The sequence below is a fragment of the Prionailurus viverrinus genome, chromosome D2, assembly GCF_022837055.1.
Source record: "Prionailurus viverrinus isolate Anna chromosome D2, UM_Priviv_1.0, whole genome shotgun sequence".
NCBI classification, from domain to species: Eukaryota; Metazoa; Chordata; class Mammalia; order Carnivora; family Felidae; genus Prionailurus; species Prionailurus viverrinus.
In genome coordinates, this window is record NC_062571.1 from 83,854,377 (window position 1) to 83,875,572 (window position 21,196).

The window sequence follows — 21,196 nt, forward strand, 5'->3', positions numbered from 1 at the left end:
TGAAGTGTGGAAAAGGGCACATGTTAAGCACTGAGTCTCTGTTTTCAAGAAAGTTGATGATGAGGCTACAATTTGCACAAAATATCCGTCAGCATTTACCTTCTGTGTCGGGGTCCGAACTGGTGCTGCTGACCACAGAGAAGCCATGAGAGGGAAAAAAGGCTCTAAGAGAAGCATCCGCTTCCCCTGAAAGGTGACTCAGTGACCTCTGTGCCCCAGGATGATGGATTGAAGGGGCTTTACCCACGGCCCTGGGAAGCAAGGGCTGTTTATTTAGATCAGATGACTATTCATAGCGAGTCAAGATCATTATCAATTCCAGGTCTCATTGCACACTTACGGGAGGTGAAGTGATCGCCATCAGTGCTCCCAATAGCAGGTGCGTTTCACAACCTGTCAGATGATAGCCGGTTTTATATCGGTGCCCTTTGCAAACGGAAAACGAGTTAATTCCCGTAGTGGCACCGTTGTTTTTCATCCGCTTCGTGGAATCCAACGACGAGTGGGAGGCTCCTTCTGTGAAAGGTGAACACCTGACCTGATTGCTAATGTCACTGGAAATGCCACGAAAGAATTCAACACCGAGGACGCGTGCATTTGTTTGGTGGGATAATAGAAGCATATAAGGGCTGGCGGACCTCGGCGTTTGTGGTGAACGTCCCACGCTTGGACCTGATTGTGATGTACAGATAATTTTTAATTGCGCCCACGCCAAGTAAATATTCTGGCAGAGAAGATAGAGGCTGTAGATGTCAGATTTTAGCAACAGCTACGCTTGCAGGGGAATTAAACTGAAATATTCTGTAATGAAGCTGATGTTGAATTTTGAAAAATACTTAGCTTGGGAACATGCATGTTCTATTCCCGCCCCATCAGAGCTCAGAAATGCTTGGGGCTTCAAAAAGTCGCTCAGTAAATCAATCTAAGTATCCTACAAAGGTGGCAAATGTTTCTATAAACAAGGCTCCAAGTATTGGTTGCCTGTCGTTCTGAATTTGTCAGAAATATTTAGTAAAAGTAAATGCAACTGGAAAATACAACCACCAATAAAAACCCCTCAGGGTTTTAAAGTTTTGCACAATTACAACTGTTGTAAACATAGGTTATGAACAGGAAGACATTAAAATCTTTCTCTATGAAAGCGAGGAAAGAATAAAGCAAACAGAATGATGAGGGCTCACAAGATGTTCCTTTGAAAACTTTGCAGACAATTTTATGAAAAAACTTAAATATTAAGGATATTGAAAATATATTAAAAGTGAAACATATTAAGAACAGGCAAGGTGGGGCACCTGGGTGGCTCAGTCTGTTAAGTGTCAGACTTCAGCTCAGGTCGTGGTCTCACGGTTCATGGGTTTGAGCCCCACGTCGGTCTCTGTGCTGACAGCTCGGAGCCTGGAGCCTGCTTCGTATTCTGTGTCTCCCTCTTTCTCTCTGCTCCTCCCCCACTCACACTCTGTCTCTCTCTCAAAAATAAATAAACATTAAAAAAATTTAAAAGAACAGACAAGGCTGAGAAAGCAATTGAAGCAGGTGAATATGTACCGAGAGTAGGTGTTCTGTTCATGTTCTCATTTTATTTTCATATAATCAATACAAGAAACGTTTTTTTATAAAATAAACTATGGCTCTAATGTACACTGGTAGGTTAGTTTTGTTTTCTAGAAAGGGTTGGGTTTTTTTAATTTTTAAAGATAGGTTTTTAATAGAAACTACTTAGTGGGTTCCCATTTTAATAAAACCAAATGCTGACCACTAATGAAATACTGTAGGAAAGCATATGGCTTTAACTGTTTCAGCCTCTCTTTTGCTCTCGGAGGTCCTGTTTTGGATGAGAAATTACACGTGGCCTATCCCAGGGGCTCTCCTTTAAGGGTAGAACAAATATTTAGCTCTGCTCCTTTGTGAGGGAACGGAGTCTGTCTGTAATTGAGAAGCAGCAGGCGTGTGAACCACTCGTGATGGGTTTGAGCTGCAGAAAGAAAACAGTACCATCTTGGAACTGCAGGGGGCAGTCTGGCTCAGTCCTTGCAGGACACCCAACACCGGAAGGCTCAGCAGGGTGGCCCTTCCTCAAAGACACTGGCTCAGGGAGGACTCCATACCCTCAAAAGCCCTGAAGGTCCCTGTCAGCTGGAGAAGCCAGCTTGGAGGAGGCAGGAGATGTCCCCAGTCCCCAGGAGGCTCGACGTCTGGTTGGGAGATCCAATGCCCAAATGACTCCGAACAATTCCGGGCGGTCTGATCCCAGGAAGAGAGAGTGTCTTTGGCTTGCTGGACCTCGAAGGTTGGTGGGACAAGGCAGAGGGGACAGGGGTCATCCGGTGAGGGGAAGCATGTGAGCAAGGGCTGGGGGATGTAGACGGGTCAGAAGAATCCCTCTCCTGCCTTGGGGTCTCCACCTGCACCTGTCTCCTGTCCTCCTCTTGTTCCCTGGCCGCCATTTGCCAGACGTCCAGCCCAACTCCTCTACTCCTGTCCCCAAGGGTAGTGGCCTCCTTTGGCTGGGCACCGAGGCCTGGCCTCTGCCCCTGTACACACCCCCAGAGTGAACTCACCCACACACTGAAGCTTCAGCCCTCACTCCCATCCAGCCAAGTCCCAGGTCTTCGACACAGTTCCTGTTGGCACTCTGCTAGAATGCTCTCGGGACCCGGAGAGTCAACAGGCCATCTCCGGAGACAGCAGGGCATCTCTCATAGGATTGCCATGAGGGATGGTGAGGGTAACTTATCCCAGGAGTTCAGATAGCTTATCACACTTCTGGGGAGTTCAGTAAATGGTAGCTTGTATTATTGCTTTATACTCCAAGCCAAAATCCACTCCATCCCCAGACTGGGGACCCCAGTCTCCAGATCTCAGCTAATGAACGATGCCCCATCGCATTCCATCTCCCAAGATGGAAATCCCAGTGCCTTGGTGCCCCAGTCAACACCGCGTCCAGCTAACTACCATTCACGCAGATTCTACCTCTGAAGCCCCGTTCAAATCCCTCCCTCCTTGCCATTGCCATTGTCCTGGCTTAGTCCAGACCTTCCTACTCTGCTGTGTAACCAGCACGTCTCAGATTTGATGTGCATGGGAGCCGCCTGGAGATCTTGCGTAGGAGGAGGTCCCGCTGTGTCTGAGATGCAGCATCCCTAGTATGCTCCCAGGGGATGCCCATGCCCCCAACCACTCTGGGGCGGCAAAGGCTTACGCCGTGCCTCTTGTGACTTGTGACCGGCTTCCGGCACTCTCTCTGGAAACTTCAGTGGCCGCTCGCTGCTCACAGCCAAGGTGGTCTATACCACACCCTTCACTCTCCATATATTTGGATTTCATGCATCTGGAGTTGGGTTCAGGAATTGGCATCTTCTTATAATACCTCCGAGTGGCTCTAATAATGTAGGTTGCTTGTGGAAAACGAGCCTATAACACCAAACCAAACTCTTTAACGCGACTTTCAAGGGCCTTCTCGATTCGGTCCCGGGGGGAGTGAATCATCACTAACTCACCTTCCTTCCTTGGCACTGTGGACACTCATCTCCGGACAGGGGGTCCTAGGGGATGCTGTGTTTCCACTCTTCCTTCCAGCTCCACAAATCTGCGTTGGGGCAGGACCGGCATCGTATTTAGTTTCGCGGCTCCGGGACCCGACAGTAGGCCTGCTCCAGAGTGGCCCAGCAGAGTATTAAAAAAGCATCAAGTGGAATAAGAAAACAATGCTAACCAAACTGATAGCTGGCTGACTTTTGAGAAGAATAAACACAAAAGCTGCTTTGTTGGAAACTGTTTTGATAATCTCTGTTCTGAGACGCAACGTGTTGTATACCCGCAGTACTTAACATTTGGTAGGTTCAATACAAGTCCTTAAAATTCACCATGGGTTTAAACTACTTCAAGGATTATCTTGTGCCGATTCGTGTCTGTGCTTATTGGTAGCTTGCACAAACCCTCCGAGGGTGAATCGCCAGGGACAGGAAAGTTGTCATTGGCTTGGCAATAGAAGTATCACAATAAAGGGACTCAAGGGGGTTTGAATTCTGCAAAGTCTAGTGCCCTCTGCTGGCCACAACGGGCAAATCACCTGCTGCTCCAGGGGCCACTACCCATCCCCCTGGGTGTCTGATGGGTGATGAGATGGCCTTTGTCCGCCTGAAAGTGTCAACTTTCTCTTAGGTCATTGAGCATTTGGAGAGGAGGGTCTTGAATGAATGCATATAACAAGACAAATGCTTCAACTAGGAAGTGTGCATTTCTGAGTTGTATTAAACCAGTTAATACTTCCTAATCACTTACTCTGCAGTGTATTCAACTGTGTAAAAGCGTCGTTCAAGAACAGATTCTGTCTGGTGCAGCCTATGCAGAGCTGACCGTCAGGGTTTGAGAGCTTTTGTCTCGGGTGGTCCTGGGTTCCATTCACGCCTCTTCCATCCCCTCTGCCCCCGCTTCGGGCCTGTTCCTGAGTCCTGGAGGGTTGTCGTGGGGCAGTGTCCACAGGAAGGGCCCAGCACTGGTAGGTACTCACGGAATACAAGCTATTGTGTGTGTGTGTGCGCGTGTGTGTGTGGCTCACTTTAACAATCTAAAATGTATTTGGGAAATAAACAAGAGGAAAGAGGTTGGAAGCATTGATTGTGGCCATCATGGTTGCTCTAGGATAATTGTCTGCTCAGAATGGTTCCATTTCAGCAGTGGTGATTGCTGAAATGCGATTAGACTTTTTGCGCTCATCCAAGCGTCTCCTCTAATTACAAGGAACCAGTGTTTCTGGGCCTCGGTCCATCCATGTGCCCCGGGGAGGCTTTTTGCAGGAAAGTGCCGTCTGAGGGGACAGGCACCCCAGGGGACCACGGAGGGGGGCGTCAGGAGGGAGGGAGCCCACACTCGCAGTCACCACCAGATCTCACTGGGCCCAGACAGCCGCACGCCTTGCCCTGAGGTGACTCTCCCGTACCCCCGAGAGGTCCTTGCCACATTTTCCGAGGACCTAAGGTATTTTGGCAAAATTGGAGCACCAGGCAGGGATCCGTGGTGGCCCTGCAGGTCTCCTGGGTGAAAGATTGCTTTTTCTCGTGTTGAGCCACGTGGCAACCTGGGTTTGCTCCGTGCATGTCCCCACCCACCCGGTAAAGACTTCCCTCCATTCCCAAGAAGCTCCTCAGAGATGAGCTAACTAAAGGTGGCCCCTCCTGGGCGGGGAGGGAGCCTCCCTGCACCTCACCTGGGAGCGCAGACAGGACAGTCAGGGGCAAGGCCTTCACCCCAGAGCCACGCGGGAAGTTCCGGAGAACAGGCCAAGTGCGAGGCTCAGAAGAACACTGACTAGGCCGGCCTGCCCATCTCCAATCTCGTGGTTGACTCCTCGGAACGGGAGGACTTGGCTGGCCTTTGAAAGGCTCATCGGGCTCCGGAGGATGGGACACATGGGCCCGGGGCCTGCCCTCCCCCTGGCCCCGAGGCTCAGGTGGGAGGCAGTGAGGGTCAGCACTCAGAACAAGGGCCGGTGGTGTGGGTTGTGGCCAGGGGGACAGCAGAGGTGGACCCTGTGCGGGTGGGCTGGACCCCCAACCCCCTGCCCCTGGCTCTGTGACCACATGCCGGGTAGCCTAACTCCTGAGCCCAAGATTGTTCCCCAGGGGCTGCTCTTCCCTGGGCTCTCATGATGAAAATGCAAACGCTACACCTGTGTCACAGTGGACACAAGAGAATGTTCCCACGTTCCCCAAATGTTGAACAAATCATTGCTGTGTGGCAATTTATTCTTTCAAGTTTATTTTGAGGGGGTCGGAAAGGGAGAGGGAGGGAGTGCAGAGAGAGCGGGGAGGGGCAGAGAGAGAGGGAGACACAGAATCCGAAGCAGGCTCCAGGCTCCGAGCTGTCAGCGCACAGCCCAACCCGGGGCTTGAACTCACGAACCGAGAGATTGTGACCTGAGCCAGAATCAAGAACCAGAGCCACCCAGGTGCCCTGACCGTGCGACGACCTAGAAGCAACGGGTCAAGGGCCTCGCTGAGTGTCCGTGAGGCTGCCGCTCAGAATCTTAGATCTCCTTGTTTGTGTGCTCAGGGTTTTTCCTCTCCTGGTTCCTCCACATCCTTGTTCGCCTCCCCTCCCACCCCCCCCCCCACCGCCCTGTTTTACGTGAGGTTCCCTCCTGGGCTGGGGCAGGGGGGAGGAGGGGCAGCCCCAGGCGCATGGCGGGGAGCACTCTGAGCCTGTCCCTGCTTCCTGCAGGTTCGCCATGGAGCCCTTCTGTCTGCTCCTCCTGGCAGGTGTTAGCCTGCCTTTCGCCAAGGCTCTCAAGGGCAACGAGACCACCCCAGCGGAGAGCAACTTGACCTCTACGACCGCAGGTGAGGACCCAGCTGCCTGCCGCTCACCCGCCCTTGCCATCCCCCACCCTCCTGGTAGGGTCTCAAGACCGGGGGTGATGACCCCGCTGGAGGAGGAGAAGGAGCATCGAACACAGAACGCCTCTCAAAAGCAGGCTGGCCGCATGAGCCAGTTGTTGGGAATTTGACCAGAACAAAGCTTAGCATTCGGGGAGCGGCAAACACAACCCCGTGCTCAGAGTTGGAATCGGCTTCGGCGGGAAGCGGGGGAGCAGGGGTTCGCAGCCCCGACCCCGCCGTGGGGAGCCGATTCTAGCGATCCTCAACAAATGTGGACGTGGACGAGTGCCTAGGGGATAGTTAGGCACTGACATGGCAGTTGATCCAGTCAAGAAATCAGTGTGAGTCCTTTCAGGCATGATGTTGGTACCGTGGCTGGAGTCACGTTTTTAAAAGAAGAGTCCACGCGTGTCTAGAGATGCATGTTGAAGTCCTTCTGAGGGAAGCAACCCTCCCTCGGGGAGCCGCTTGAGAAAGAGCCCCTGGGGAGCAGGAGGTAGGCGGGGCCATAGGCCAACCCAGCTGCCTGGTCCCCATCAGAAAGTCGGTGGCAGATACGTGGGGGTCACCACTCCACGCTCCTGCCTCAGTGGAAGAAGCCAGACATGAGACCACGTGTTGTGTGATCTCCCTTGATAGGAAATGCCCGGAATAGTCGAGGTTGACGGAGGAGAAGGTACCTGAGCGCTTGGCCGGGCTGGTGGGGGCGGGGGGGGGGGGGTGGCAAAGGCCAGGTAACCTCAGGTGGACGAGAGGTGGACGGGAAGATTCTAAAACTGGATTGTGGTGGCAGTGGCACAACTAGGAATTAACTAAAAATCATTGGATCTTCTGCTTAAAACGTGTGGGTTCTGTAGAATGTAGATTGGGCATCACGGAGTTGAACTAAAGGCCGTGCGAGGCCAACGGGAAGGGGAGGAGAAGCCGCAGAGAGAGCAGGGGCTCTTGAATCACGTGACCCTGTTCGGCTCCTGCTGACCTGGCCAGGTGACCTGGATTAAGTTCCTGAACCTCTTCGGGCCTCAGTATCCCCATCTGTGAGTCGGAGGTAATAACAGTGCTTCCTTTGCGCAACACTGTGGGCATTAACGAGACCGCCGAGCTGGGTACAGAGGCTCGTCCACGTGGGCCACTGCTGTGGACGGCTGGACAATGTGTCGGGGGAGGCCCATCACCTCGCCAGTCGCTTACAGCCCGGAAACGTGGCCTTTGAATGTCCCTTGATATCTCTTTCTTGGATGTGTGCCCAACTGATGAGTTCAGGGTCCCCAAGGACTAGGCCCGGACTCCCTGGGCAACCCCACACGCCTCCCTGGGAGACCAGAGGCCATCTGTGGCTGCCAGCTCTGTCCCCTGGCCGGCTTAGTAGAAGCCTGTAACCAGCAAGGGCTGGTCCCTTGAGTCTGTATCACGGCCTGTTGCCAGTCCCTACACGCCTGCCCTGTCCCTTCCCTGTCCATCCCCCAAGACTCCCAGGCATAAAACTCAAGGCATCTCGGATAAGGCATCACTTGGTGTATCGGTTAGTGTTCTCCAGAGAAACAGAATCAGTAAGACATGTGCTTATGCTTTCATTGATGTCTGTATCTGTATCTATGTCTGTATTTATATTTATTATAAGGAACAGGGTCACAGGACTGTTAGGGTTGTTGAGTCCAAAATCCGCAGGGCCAGGGAGCCGGTTTGAGCTCGAAGGCTGGCAGGCTGCCGCTGCAGAACCGGAATGAGTGATGTCCCAGTTGGAAGGCAGTGAGGGAGGAAGGATTCCCTGTTACTCACAAAAGGCCCGGCCTTTTTGGTCTCTGCAGGCCTTCGACTGATTGGGTGAGGCCCACCCACAGTGGAGCGTGGGGAGGCCTGTAATCTTTTCAGAGACCACCAATCTAAATGCTGAATCTTATCCTAACAGCACCCCACCCTCATAGAAACACCCAGAACAGCAGCGTTGGACCACGCATCTGAAACCCCGTGGCTCAGCTAGGCTGGCCTTCAGCATCACACTTGATTATCACAAGGCGCTGGGTAAACAAAAATTACCAACTTCCTTCCAGAAGAAAAAGCTTGAGTGAGATAATTAGAAGTGCCCCATTCGGGCTGGGATCAGGGACTCAACCCCCATGCAGCTCAAGGGCCTTACGTGATTTTCTGAGCCCAGACCCGTGACCTACAAATGCACCCTTGGCCCCCAAGAGAAGGGCGAAGTGGGGCTCAAGTCACTGGTGCGAGACCCCAGAGAGGACGGCCGGAGCAGCCAGCCGGAGAAATCCAGAACCGCAAAACAGGAAAGACGGGAGCCCCTAGCAGATAGAAGCTGCATTTGTTATTGTCCTCATGTACGTTTTTCACATTTTTAAAAATATTTATTTATTTTTGAGAAAGAGAGAGACACACACAGAGGGCAAGCGGGGGAGGGGCAGAGAGAGGGGGAGACGCAGAATCCCAAGCAGGCTCCAGGCTCCGAGCTGCCAGCACAGAGCCCCGTGCCGGGCTCAAACTCACAAACCGAGAGATCATGACCTGAGCCGAAGTTGGATGTTTCACCAACTGAGCCACCCAGGTGCCCCGTGTCACTGTCCTCATCTCAAGCAGGGCCCCTGGGTGCTGGGTCCCTGGTGCTGTTCCACAGCCTGGGACCCTGCAGACCTGCCCCGAGGACAGTGTGTCCCGAGTCTACCGGGCAGAGCATCGTTTGCCCCAAAGCGGAGAAGCCAGAAGAGAGCTGCGTGGGCGTTTCTGCAGCTGGCACCCAGGGCACCGTCAGGGTGACTCAGCCTCACCCCTGGGCCTCTTCGCTTCACTTGGAAAGAAAACGGTTGGCCAGTGAGGTGGCTGTGGGTGTCAGGCGCTCCTTTCGGGGACAGGGAAGCGACCTCGTGCCCCTGAGAACAGATGTGTCCCTCACGGCTTGTTACAGTTTCTGCCCGGGGCTTCACGGCTTTGGCAGTGGCTGCTGGTCACACAACCAGGAGGCAAGTCCACGCTGGCTCCAGTTCAAGGTCTCGGTGACAGCAGGTGGACGGGCGCCATTGGCCTAGAATTCCAGACGGGAGCCTGACCCGCGGGAAGTGCCCTTTGGAACTTTGTTCCCTGAAAGAAGGATCATCTGGTGGGATCACAGCACATTGCCACAATGTGCCAATAACCGGAAGCCCTGTTTGTTCCTTGAACAAAATGTATCAAATAATCATCAAGAGACATTCCTTTGCGCAGGAGTTGAAGGTAAATACTCACAAACAGTACAATTAAATGCTGTTGTCCATATTACAAGAAGGCTTCCTAAAAATTAAAAGAAAAAAATTAACAGGAAGAAATTAATAGAAGAAAAAGACATCCCAGTAGGAAAGTGGCTAAACAAGCATATATGACCAAACAACGTGCAAATATCCAGTTGATTGTTTTAATAATCACGAAGTGATGCTTTACTCTGTAGAAAGTAGGGAAAGGCAGGTTGCAGTGGTATTATTTTATTTAGCTGTTTGGCAAAATTTAAAAGGATTGCTCACAGCCAGGGGGGATCAGCTCCATCATCCAGTCTAGGTAAGCACGGACGCTGGAAACTTTGCAGGGGGCAGCTTGGCAGTTTCTATGACGATTTAATGTGTGTGCCCACTGACGCACAAAGTGTCCTTCTGGAGCTTTCTACGGAAGCACTTTTAAGATACCCAGGGAGAAAGATACACGATGTAAAATCGTAAGTAACAGAAAAAAAAAAAAAAAAAAAAAAGCTGGAAAGAACCTAAATGTCCGTCGAAATCTCGGGTTGTTCAGAAAGTGGAAGTCTAAGCAGCCGTTAAGCAGGATGAAGAGGCCGGCGCGTGCTGACCCAGAGGCTCGCCAAGACAGACGACCCGCGAGAAGGCCGAGCCACGGAGCTGGCCCCATAGAGGACGGCGTCCGTTTTTGTTGCCGTTGCTGTGTTTTCACACTCCACTTGGCCCAGGGGACACGGCCCAGCCCGCAGACCTTTTTTTCTGGACCATTTTGTTTCACAAAATGGCATTTAGGTTGAATTACTTATCAGAATTTAAAAATCAGATAAGTTTTACAATAGCTACGAGTTTCTTCTTTTTGGCAAGCCCAGAGAACTGGTCGGTGTGGGGGGCCCACCTTCCGCTTGACCTCAGTGGGGCCGCCCCTGCAGACCGGGCACGGACTCCCCAGTTCTCCCAGCCCCGCCAGGCCTGCCGGCCCCTGAGTGATCTTACCTGTTCTCTGCCCCCTCCCCCGCCCCCCGCACCCCGAGAACAGAGGCAGCTGCTGACATTTGTCCCGATTCTGCCCATGCACACAGCCCTGCGCTGGGGCCTCGGGTCATTCAGCCTGGTCCTCAGGAGCACGCTGTGGAAAGCCCACATCTGTAACTGTAGCCTCTGAGCCTGGAGGCTGGACCCTGGAGCCTCCTGATGAGGCCCCCCAGAGATGGGTTGTCTGTGGCCCAGGTGCCCGTCAAGGCTCCGGGTAGTGCCCACACCCTCAGCCAGGTGCAGCCAGCCCTCGGACCGGGCTGCTCACCACTCGGTCACTGCCAAGATGGACGCTGGCCTGGGGCAGCCGAGGTCTGCGCAAATGCAGAAGTGGGGGGCGAGAGAAGGGCACCTGCCTGTGCCCTGTGGTTGCATTTGGCAGGGCAGGGATGGACCCCAGTCGGGGAGTGGAACACCCAGGCCCCCGCCGCCCCCCGGGGTCAGGCATCTCCCCATCAGCCCGGGCTTGAGTTTGCTGCAAGGGCCTGGCAGAGCAGGGCGGGGCCTCCGTGGGTGGGCGAGTGTGGAAGCTCCCCCCCCCCCAGCCCCGCCCACGCCGGGTCAGCTCCCCAGGGGAGCTCTGCAGCAGGTAGGGCCAGGGGAGAGGGACTGGGGCACACGCTCTTAGAGGCTCTGCCTGGTGTCGCCCTGGCTTTGCCCTACAACTTGACTTGGGAGGTCCCTGGCCAGATGGGAGAGGCATTGGCTCAGCCTGGAAGGAGGGCGTCTTGTTTGGCCAGGCTTCTGGCATCCGGGGCCACCTCATCGCAGACCAGGTGTCTCTCAGTCAGTGCACCTCTACATCAGACGGTCACTCGAATCAGTAAAAACTGGCATTTATTAGAAATACGTGCCTTGGCCACTGACGGATGCCAGAGCCAGTGTGAGGCCCCGGAGGGGGGAGTTGCTTACAACCTGGATGGGGGTGGGGAGGGACCTTTAGGATACACGAGGACGGGGTGCCAGGGGAGGGAAGCTGCAGGACCACGGTGGCCCCACTGGGCTCAGCTATGGGAGGACACAAAGCTATGGGAGGACCATTGTTGTCTTTGAGGAACGTCCACTGACTCAGAGTGAAGGCGGTCGCCCTCAGGGTCTGTTCATTCCGAGAGAGTAGGGTCTGTGCTTGGAGGCATACAGAGACTCTCTGGGATGCACAGAAGGGGAGCCAAGCAGGCTTCCTGGAGGAGGGGGCATTCGAGATCTCCCTGGGAGTGGGGACATTTTGGTGAGTGGGAGTCTGGGGAGGCAGGGGCTAGGTCAGAACAGCCAGCCTGTCAGAGCCCCCTCAGAATCTGGGCTTACTGGGCAGGTCCTGGGCAGCCCAAAGCAGCTGCCCCTGGTCCAGGGATGTGGGTCCTTCTGAATGAGGAAAGTCAGCCTGGACCCGTAGGATCGGGAGCTCGAAGCTTTAGGGGACCTGGTCGTGGCCTGGCCACAGACCTCCACCCAGGCCACGGGCCAGGCCGCACCCCCATTGCCCTGAGCTCCTGCCTGGCCCTGGCAGCTCCCCACGCTGTCCCCAGAACAGCAGGGCATCTGACCCTCCACCCTCTTCCAGCTCCCTGGTGCCCCAGACCCCGGGGAAACAGGTTCCTTGAGGGGGGCGGGGAGCTCCCTGTCGCGCCTTCACTGCCCCTCAGCCCGCACCAGGGTCAAAGTCACCGGCCCCTCAGTTCACGCTCTGTCCCCCGTGTCTCATCCCATCAGTGGTGAGAGCACAAGGCACCGGGCGGTGGCCTGCCTTGCCGACGGGGAAGTGTGGTCTGGCGCTGGGGCTCCTTCCTCGCCCAAACCCCCTTTTCCCCTTCGTCTGAGTCCCATCGTGATGGGGACCGGCTCTGCCCGCAGGCCCTCCGGACCCCCGCGCGTCCCAGCCCCTGCTGGCCTGGCTGCTGCTGCCTCTGCTGCTGTTAGTCGTCTCCCTCCTCCTCACCGCCTACTTCTTCAGGTAGGAGTGTCCCCGGGGCGCAGGCGGACTTGCCCCGACCAGCTCTGATGAGGAAATGATCTCCTCCAGGCCGCACTGCGGGTGTGGGCCCAGGCAGAGGGCGGCAGGGCTGGGGACCGGAGGGGCCGGGGACGAGCGGGGCTGGCGACCCGGGGCCGGCGTGGCAGGGTCCAGCCATGAGCGGCAGGAAGAGCTTCTCCAGGCTCACCTGGTGGGTATCCTTGCGCAAGAGGCCCGCGTCCCGGGGACCTTCCCTGTGCCTGAGGCTAACCAGTCTGTGTCTCGAAGGTTCAGGAAGCAGAGGAAAGCCGTGGTCAGCGCCAATGACAAGAAGGTGCCCAACGGAATCCTGGAAGAACAAGGTACCCTGCGGGGCCGGGGCGGGGGGGGGGGGGGGGGGCTGGCGGGGGAGGGGAGGGGCTGCCGGGAGGGTTTGCTGGGGGCTGTCGTCCGCCTCTTATTTGCAACATTAAACCCCTTCGCCCTTGAGACTTGGGTCTCGGTGTAATGCTGGCGTTTGCGATGGTAGAATGTTACCATTTCAAAACTTTTCTCCTTTCCCTCGGCTATGAAACAGACATTGGAGACTTTCCGTTTGTGGCTTTGTTGGAAACGCTGTTCACATCCTGTCCTGTTGACAGGGTTTTGACGTGTGACAGTTTTCAGGAAGCCCTTTAAAATCACCCTAGGATGAGACAGCCTGGTTCATGCTCTAAAGGGCTCCCCTGAAATTCGCACCGTTTTCGGATCTTGACGCTGGAAGAGAGCTAGCTGATCTGCCAACGTGTGAGGCAGGGATGGTCCCCGGGGAGGGCATTCCCAGCCTTGTCTTTCGGGCTCTGGGCTCAGTTCCGTGCCTCAATGCTACTTACAAGGCACACTGTTTCTTTTGCCCACAAGTGCAGGTGGCTGAGAGAGTTCTGTGAGGCAGAGACTTTCAGAATGATTGGTTCACACCAGTGACCGTAACTTCCTCTAGTCAGCTTGCTACCTAATAGTTCCATGGTTTGGGGGAGCAAACATACCGTCAGCCTTCAAACAGAATTGCAGAATCGGCCCCCAGATAATAAAAAAGAACGTCAGCCCCAAAAGACCTAGCAAGGGGCTGGAGGGCAGTCCTGGGGTGCTGGCGGGACCTGAACGTCACCGAGAACCTCGTTCGGTACTGCTGTGGCCTGCGGGCGTCTCCTTCCTGCCCCAGCTCGCTCCCCTGCACGTTTCAACAGCCCTGAAAGGGAGGGAAGAAGGTGTGGCTGGCGAGGCCCAGAGGCCCAGCCAGACTCACTCTGACGCGTCTGCTCTCAGAGGAACGAACCCTGTGAGGAGTTCTTGGCTGGGCTTCAGAAAGGCTCTGCAGGTGGGGACAGGCCCTTTGCAGGAGTGACAGCAGAGTGTTCACGTGGACTTTGTCAAGAGTATCAGTCACGTTGCAGGGAGAGAAGCCCCTGCCAGCGATCTCTCCTTTTGTCTCACTCCGAGTTGATGGAAGGATCTCTCCTGAGGCCCGTCCTTGTTGTCAGTGCCTCCCTGCCCACTCCCCGCAAAGCAGGGATGGTTTCTCTCTCTCTCTCTCTCTCTCTCTCTCTTTAAACACTTATTTATTTGAGGGGGGGAGGGGCAGAGAGAGAGGGAGACCCAGAATCCGAAGCACCGGATTGTGCTGAGCTGTCAGCACAGAGCCTGACGCGGGGCTCGAACCCACGAACCACGAGATCATGACCTGAGTCAAAGTCAGATGCTTAACTGACTGGGCCACCCAGGAGCCCCCAGGAGGGTTTCTCTTACTACTTCTGGAGCTTGTGGTGTTTCAGCAAGCAGACTATTTGTCACAAGGAAGACAGGGCTGAGGGAGACGCATATCCTAACCGATTCCCTGTCTTTCCCGCCTGAACCAAAGTTACTCTTCCATATTGATTAGCGTGCAATCGTTTCTCCCTATTTTAAGCCTGGAGAAGTGAGTTGGAGTGTGAGAGTGCCCGGATCCTTGGTGGAGGGAGCGGGGGCTGGGGGTTGAGCTGGAAGATGAGGTGACTGTGGTTGGTGAGAGCAGGTCACACCGGCCAGAGGGACGCCCCTCTGGTGTGGATGTTATCGCAGGGGGCAGACCTCTGCGCTCAGCTGCGTGGGGCCCTGCTCGGCCCCGGCTTCGTGATCGGAGAGCACTGTCCACCCTCTGGCTGTGCCATTCCTCCGGGGTGCCGTCGGTCCGTCCGGTTCATGAGTCAGCCATCCGGAAACCTGGCTGAGTGGCCCCCATGTGTCTTCTGGTCCCACAGAGCAGCAAAGAGTGATGCTTCTCAGCAGGTCCCCCTCCGGGCCCAAGAAGTACTTCCCCATCCCCGTGGCGCACCTGGAGGAGGAGATCCGCGTCCGGTCGGCGGATGACTGCAAGCGCTTTCGGGAGGAGTTCAACGTGAGTTTGGAGGCTCCTTGCTGTTCTTGTCGTGGGGTCGGGGCCTGGGAAACGCGGCACCGCATTTCAGGGCACATCGTCCCAAAGACCGCATACACTCGCGTGGGTCGCCACACTGTCCCAGAGGGGTTTCTGGACGCCTGGCTTCTCCTGCAAGGTCCACGCACGCCTCTCGTTGCTCATTCGTAGGATGAGACGGTCGAGCGAGAGGCTCCCGAAGGCCCCTTCCAGCGCAGACACTGTGAGTGCCGAGTCCCAAAATCTAGCGTGATAGGGACACGGCGGTCTCCCTGATGTGGAAGACCAGGGCCCGAGCGGGCGGTAGGGTGACAGTTCTGTGTGGAAAGCGGTGGACCCCCCCCCCTCCCACCTTCTAACGGGCCTCGGCGACCTCGTGCATCTCGCGGGTGAAGGAAACGTCCCTCTTGCGAACCACCCTCGTGGCGTGACTTAAACAGCCTTGGGGCCGCTTGAGGGGCCACGGGCTTCGGTTCGACCTGTGCCCCAGCCTCTCCTGGGCATCCCCCAGCTACTGCCGTTCTGGGTGAATCGCCTCTGCGGACCTGGCAACGGCAGCAGCCAACTAGCACGGCTTTAACCAACTGTGACGGTCCCCACGGGAGCAAGCCGATTCCCCCAGCTCTCCACAAAAACCACGAAGGTGCGTCCGTGACGCCTCGCCTCGTGCGATTCGAGTTTTCGTCAATGTCCTGTGAATTGTGACTCTGCTGGATAGACAGAGATTTGGGGGGTGGGGGGAGGGAGAGAGGGAGGCACATGGAGGGGGGGGCAGGTAAGAGAGACACCGGGGACACTCATCTGGGGTCTAGCCGTTCAGTGTTTACCCCTGACCATGTTCCTCGTGAGCTCTGTGCATCTTGCTCACATCACACGCAGCCGTGTGCTCAGTGTTGAGCCCCAAAGAGAGGCCGGTGATGCTGACCGCGCCTTGCATAGCCTGCTGCCCGCCCCCGGGCCCTGGCACAGGGGCCAACGTCTGGGCAGCCGGCCTCCACCGTCTAAGAGGGGCTCTGGGCAGCGGGCCGCATAACCAGCGGCGTGTGGTGTAGCTATTTAATCCAGAGACGGCACTCCAGCAGATGCGTGGCTTTTCACACGGAAGCATCCCGCGAGGGCACGGGAGGTGACGGAGCGTTGCATCGGTACTTTGCTTATTTTTTTAACATGAGCCTCGCCCGCCTTTGCCTTGCTTCCCTTTGTTTCCAATTGTGTCTTCTATTTTGGGGAAATTAGGTCATCTTGAAAGACAGCTCGACACAGTATTGTTTTGCAATCTGTCAGCCTGGCGAGAGAAGTTCATTCTCCGTGTTCACAGTAACTACCCAAGTTGGCAGCGGTGTGACTTTGTCCCCTCCTGTCTTGTCCTGTTTCCCCATGTGCTTGTGTTTCCCCGCGGGGACGTGGGGGTCAGCCTTCTGCCGGCAGGAGGACCGTGAGTCAGAACCAGCTGGCTCCGCTGAGACGTCTAAAGTGAGGGCGACTCCAACGCAGCAGGGCTGGAAGTAGGGTCAGGCAGGTGACGCACCTGCCCCAGGCATGAGCAGCTCAGTCGGGATAAATAGTATTTCAATTATTCAAAAATATCAAAAAATTTTTGTGTGGTTTGTTTATTTGTTTTGAGACACAGAGAGAGTGGGGAAGGGGCAGAGAGAAAGGGAGACAGAGACAGAGAGAGAGAGAGAGAGAGAGAGAGAATCCCAGCCAGGCTCTGTGCTGTCTGCACAGAGCCCGACACGGGGCTCAAACTCACGAACTGTGAGATCGTGACCTGAGCCTGAGTCAGATGCTTAACCAACTGAGCCACCCAGGCGCCCCCAAAATATCAAAATTAATGCAGGCAATCCATGCCGAATGAAATAATAAATGAAGACAAGATCATTCCGACTGAGTTCTCCCGCGGTCCCAGGCTCCACCATGAGTTGTCACCCCACCGTCACCCATCCTGGCATTATTTAAAGGTTTGGTGTTTTCGACATCATGCCTCAATTTTGAATTTAAAAATTTTTTCAATGTTGCATTTGGATATTATTTTACCTCGATTCCTGGGTTTATGGTGCCACTTCAGATTTTGCCCCCGAAGCAAGTACGTCACCCTTCCTGCCCTGCCCTGCCCTGCCCAGCTGCCCACTGGAAGCCTCCGGGCAGTGAAGGATGAGTAGATATGCAGAGGGAAGGAGGGTCTGGTTCCGGCGCTGGGGGACCCGGGACAAGCTGCTTGTAGTCTCTGAACCCCAGTTTGTTGCTCTCGCCAGTGAGAGCTGGCCCTGTCTTTTTTGTTTGTTTTATTTTTGAGAGAGAGAATGAGAGACAGAGCACGGGCAGGGGAGGGGCAGGGAGAGAGGGAGACACAGAATCTGAAACAGGCTCCAGGGTCCGAGCTGTCAGCATGGAGCCTGACACAGGGCTTGAACCCACGGTCCGTGAGATCATGACCTGAGCCGAAGTCGGACGCTTCACTGACTAAGCGACCCATGCGCTCCTCAGCTGGCTGTGTCTCAAGCCGTGTTTGTGTGGTTTCTGTCTCCTAAGCGCCCTGGAGACTTCCAGGACCCGCCCACTCTTGGCTCTGTGATGACCCCGCTTGAGTTAGACAGCTGTTCCCCTCTTCCTTCTCCTCACCTGATGTCCTGAGTTCCAGTCCCAGAGACGATGAAAGGGACGGACGAGTCTCAAAACGAGTTTGGACGTTTGTATTGCCGACCCAGAGCATCCGTGAGCTGAAGGAGTTTGGCCCTGGGGCACTTCGGTGGCATGGTCGAGGCGTGAATGCTGGCCGGCCTGCCTCTTACCAGCCTGGGGCGCTTGCTTGGTCCATTGATTCCACCTCTGCCTGCCTCGGATTGCTCGCCTGTCCCTGTAGGATTGTCCGAACACGTAAAAGAGGCAGATGTGTGCCCAGCTTCGCCCAGTGTCTGCACGAGAGGCGTCTGGGGCTGCCATGCTTTTTAGGACGACTCCTGGGGACATCCAGTCTCACAGTCTCCGCCCGCCATGATAGAGTGCCATCCCAGCAGAGGCTCTCCCAGGCCCCCCAGTGAAACCCCGGCCAGTGAGTGCCATTCAGGGCAGGAACACCCCCTCCCCAGACAGAGTCTGTCCAGCTCAGGGGCCCTGCCCCAGCCCTAGCATGCGTGTTGTAGAAAGGCGCAGGGGAGGCGTGAGCCAGAACCGACCCCTGGAGCATGCTGGACCAGCCCACACCCGGCTGCTCTCTGTTCTTCTCATTGGCTACCACCTGCCCAGCACTGCAGAGCAGGGAGGAAGGGGCAGGGACGTGACCTGTGGCTCCTGTGTGTGCTCACCGAGATGAAATCCCACCTCCAGAAGCAAGCACACCAGCCGACCCTGTTCGGCCAATTTATGTAATCGCACATTCAATCGCCAGGTATTTATTGACCGATCGCTACCTGCACGGCTCCCACTCAGCGCTGTGGGGGTGACCCGGTCGCGGCAGAGCCCTCCCCGGGTGCTGCCCCGTTTCCCCTGTGCCCACTGAGCAGCTCGGAGATTCGAGTCTGCAGGCAGATTGACAGCGGGACAAAGTGAGGGGTGGCAGTCATTCTGTGCGCTTGGAGACGGAGATATGCCTTCTACACAGAGCACCTGGCCTGACCCCAAGTGGCCCCCCGCACAGCCCAAAAAGCCGGTATCGCCACCCCAACTTCATATCCCGGGTCTCAGGCCACTGCGGGGGGTGGGGCAGAGCTGGGTCCCCCCTCAACCCCTAACCCTCCAACCTCCCCACATACCTCACCATAGCCACCCCACCTTCCGAGGAAGAGGGAGGTTTCTTGGGTTGTTTTTTTCTTTTTCAATTAATCATTCGCATAGATTTTAATTTTTAGAGCCGTTTTAGGCTTAGGGAAAGATTGGGCATAGAGTACAGCATTCCCCCTTAGCCCACAGTATCCCAAATCAACAGTGTCCCGTGTTCACGCCCTACGTGTGTTCCAAATGAGAACTGATGTTGACTCATTGTCACTAACTGACCGACGTCCAGAGCTGGGGTTCTAGTGTGGTACATTGTGTGGGTTCGGACAAACGCATGACATCATGCGCCCACCATTACAGTGTTATACCTCGTTTTTATTCTCAGGGGTGAGGACAAAAAAAGCTTTCGAGTATAGAAAGAGAGAAGTCTGTAGAATGTTGCCACAGATTCTCTGTTTAGGTTAGGTCCAGAAAATCAGTGTCAAGACAGCTTTGATAAGAACCAGGAATTGTGAGGGGCGCCTCGGTGGCTCAGTCCGTTGAGCGTCCGACTTCGGCTCAGGTTGTGATCTCATCGCTTGTGGGTTCAAGCCCCGCGTCGGCCTCTGTGCTGACAGCTCGGAGCCTGGAGCCCGCTTCGGATTCTGTGTCTCCCTCTCTCTGCCCCTCTCTTGCTCATGCTCTGTCTCCCTCTGTCTCTCAAAATAAATAAACATTAACAAAAAAAAAAAAAAAAAGAGAGAGAGAGAGAGAGAACCAGGAATTTTGGGTAGAGAAGGCATTGACCCCAAGGCACCCACCAGGCTCTCTGCCTGTGGCCGTCCAGTTTGGTGAACTGAAAACAAAAGAAAGAGTTCACTGGCTGGCAGGGGCTCAGTCTGTGAGGGAGAAGCCCCCCGCCCCAGAAGAGGGAGGCTCTGGGCACCTGTGGGCGGTGAGTCCGGCCCTCGTGACTCATGGTGTGAATAAGCCTAGGGCCGTGCAGCACTTGTGAGGTCTGTCCCCATCTTCCGGGGACTTCACACTTGAAGAAGGGGAGTCTTGGTGGCCAGTTCCAGGCCAGACTGAAGGTCTCCCCCGGTGCCTGCTGCTTGCCAGCCAGGTGAACCTGGACAAATCTCCAGCAGCCTTGGGGGCCAGTTTCCTCATCTGGAAAACAGATGATGCTAGTGTCCTCTTGTAATAGGTTGAGCTATGGCCTGGGGCAGGTGACCCGCTCCTCCTCCAGTGCCTGGCACATCTCAGCGGCTTGGTAAATATTGACACTCATTCCTCGAATTCCAGTGTCCCCTCCCCAGTCCAGTCAACGTTGAGGTTAACGTTGAAGGCCGTGATCTGGGGGTTCAAAAGGCTCTTTCCCACAGTGCACTGCACGGGGCTTGCCTACGTGCGGAGGGCGTCCCAGCAGCCAGCGAATGCGGGGGGACGACTAGAATCAGTAGAAGTCAGGGAACCCAGGGTCAGCCGGGTTCGTGTCCACGGAGCCACACATCAGTCACAGGGTGCTAGCTAGCGTCTCACGCCTCGGTGTCCTCATCCGAGGCGGCGGGGGGGATAGGGCAGAGTTCCTGAAGCCAGGTGCACACACAGGACCCCTGGGGATCTTGCGCTGATCCAGGCTGGGGCTGGAGTCCGTGCTTCCCACAAGAGGCCAGCTGGACCTTACCCCCTGGCCCGCGAGCGTGCGGCCTCTCAAGCAGGAGGCCCACATCTAAGCTCCTCGAACATCCTCTGCCCATCCCCGAGCCCAGCCCCACGGGCACAGCTGGCCTCCGCAGCCCCTCCGCAAGGTGCCCTTGCTCTGCCCTCTCCTGCTCCAGAGTTCTCCTGTGCTCAGTCTGTAAGTATCCGTGGAGTCCCTGCTCCGGGCCAGGACCTGTGGCTCCCAGGGCTTTGGTGACAGTGCACAGACAAGTCCCCGCCTTCATGCAGCTGAGGGCCCAACGGTGGGGTCGTCACCACGTCCACAGCTTGCTTGGCCCGCTGGCGAGAGCGCCCTGAGGGCAGGCAGGCCTGTGTCTTCCTCACGAGTCTGCTCGGCCCCTGGCACAGCCCGCCGGGCAGGGAGGGCAGTGGACTGCACGTCATTTGCTCGGCCGGGGTTTCCTTGATTCCTGTGCCCGTTAGCGAAGTGGACGTAAACGCTGTCTTCGGATTCATCATGTTTAGTGCTAACTGTGTATTTTCTTCTAGTCGTTGCCATCTGGACACATACAAGGAACTTTTGAACTGGCCAATAAAGAAGAAAATAGAGAAAAAAACAGATATCCCAACATCCTTCCCAGTAAGACTTTACTTTTTCTGCATGATTGGTAGCATGTGGAGTAAACTCAACATTCCTTTGTAGCTCCTGGAGACTGTGCCTGCCCGGGCAGTATAACAGTCCCGGGACTCGGGGACGAGGGCCTGGGCCAGCACCACTGCTTGGCGCTTGTCCAGGGAGGTCTAGGTGGCCGTCTCCCACAGCGGGCTCAGGCTA

General features: G+C 55.7%; 1 protein-coding gene across 7 annotated transcripts in view; it reads left to right on the forward strand.

The window, feature by feature from the left end:
- The window catches only part of PTPRE (protein tyrosine phosphatase receptor type E), a 163,313-nt gene that overhangs the window by 111,892 nt on the left and 30,225 nt on the right, over positions 1-21,196 (forward strand). For 4 of the 7 annotated variants that reach the window (XM_047826153.1, XM_047826154.1, XM_047826151.1 and 1 more), the window contains exons 3-7: positions 6,220-6,338; positions 12,473-12,572; positions 12,861-12,934; positions 14,849-14,985; positions 20,911-21,001. In XM_047826153.1, coding sequence (XP_047682109.1) covers positions 6,227-6,338; positions 12,473-12,572; positions 12,861-12,934; positions 14,849-14,985; positions 20,911-21,001 — 514 coding nt within the window. In that variant the 5' untranslated portion in view covers positions 6,220-6,226. Of the gene's footprint in view, positions 1-6,219; positions 6,339-9,479; positions 9,597-12,472; positions 12,573-12,647; positions 12,784-12,860; positions 12,935-14,848; positions 14,986-20,910; positions 21,002-21,196 lie in introns of those variants that run through there. The other 3 variants (XM_047826157.1, XM_047826155.1, XM_047826156.1) reach the window with 3 other exon arrangements.